The 955-nt window shown below is 49.6% G+C and overlaps 1 protein-coding gene across 1 annotated transcript; it reads left to right on the forward strand.

Annotated features, from left to right (window-relative positions):
• Window positions 1-489: 489 nt before the first annotated feature.
• Pmar_PMAR016283 (hypothetical protein) lies at window positions 490-648 on the forward strand (the record flags this gene model as incomplete). Its single annotated transcript, XM_002776307.1, has 1 exon — window positions 490-648. The coding sequence occupies one exon, from the start codon at window positions 490-492 to the stop codon at window positions 646-648; it is 159 nt and encodes a 52-aa protein (XP_002776353.1).
• Window positions 649-955: the final 307 nt, after the last annotated feature.

Here is a 955-nt window from a genome sequence, read left to right on the forward strand (position 1 = left end):
ACCAACTCATTTGGTCCAACTGTCCAGCCTTTCGGAATGAGGGTGCGTGTCTGTTATACCGCTCACTCCGATAAGGTCTCCGCTTCGAGTGACATAGCGCGCACACCGAAGAGATATGGCATAGATCTTCCACCGCGCGCTGCTGTACAATATAACCGTTTCGGCAAACGAAAGTCACTCCAATGTTCATTGTAACGGCTGCCGCTGGATGTGACTCCGAGCCGTGTCCAACATGGATTCCTGCGCATGGCTTCCTAGCTATCGGGTCAATATCTGTGTGTCGTCCTTACTGGGAGTCCGACTCATCCGGGAAGCTCCATGCACAGGGTGCTTACAAGGAGGTACTCCAAGGAAGTACCTCAATCCAGGTGTTCCAGCTGAAGCGATAGAGCATTCGTGACACTTGAATTATACATATTCTGCTAACATTACTCTTGTCCAAGTGGCATTCAGTTCCCTCTTTAGTTGACTCTAATTTTTGTCTTCTCCATGAAGGTCGTTTTCACCATCGCTGCTTTGTCTGTTGCCGTCGCCGAGTATTGTCAGGATATTTGTGATGGTTATTCTCCCTGTGCTGACTCCAAGTATGGCTCCTACTGCAAGGGCAACGGTGTCTGCTTCGGCCTCTACCACAAGGATGATGGTTAGTGCTTCCAGCCGACCGAACAGGACACCTGTGATGACTACACGTTGGAGCCGGTGGCTTGTCCCGAACCCACACCCACCTGTCAGGAGGTCTGCAATGATATGTCTCAGTGCCGCGATTCCAAGTGGGGATCGTATTGCAAGACTTGGCAGAATCCGGCGGTTTGTTTCGGTATCATCAAGAAAGATGATGGTTCTCTTTGCTTTGCCCCCACTGATAGTGACTGCGAAGTGAACCCTACTATTGTTAGCCTAGTTTAGTATTCCTTAGCATCAACTATGTTGGTCGAATGTTCTTTTGGGTAGTTGC

This window comes from Perkinsus marinus (assembly GCF_000006405.1).
Source record: "Perkinsus marinus ATCC 50983 genomic scaffold scf_1104296953788, whole genome shotgun sequence".
Taxonomy (NCBI): Eukaryota; Perkinsozoa; order Perkinsida; family Perkinsidae; genus Perkinsus; species Perkinsus marinus.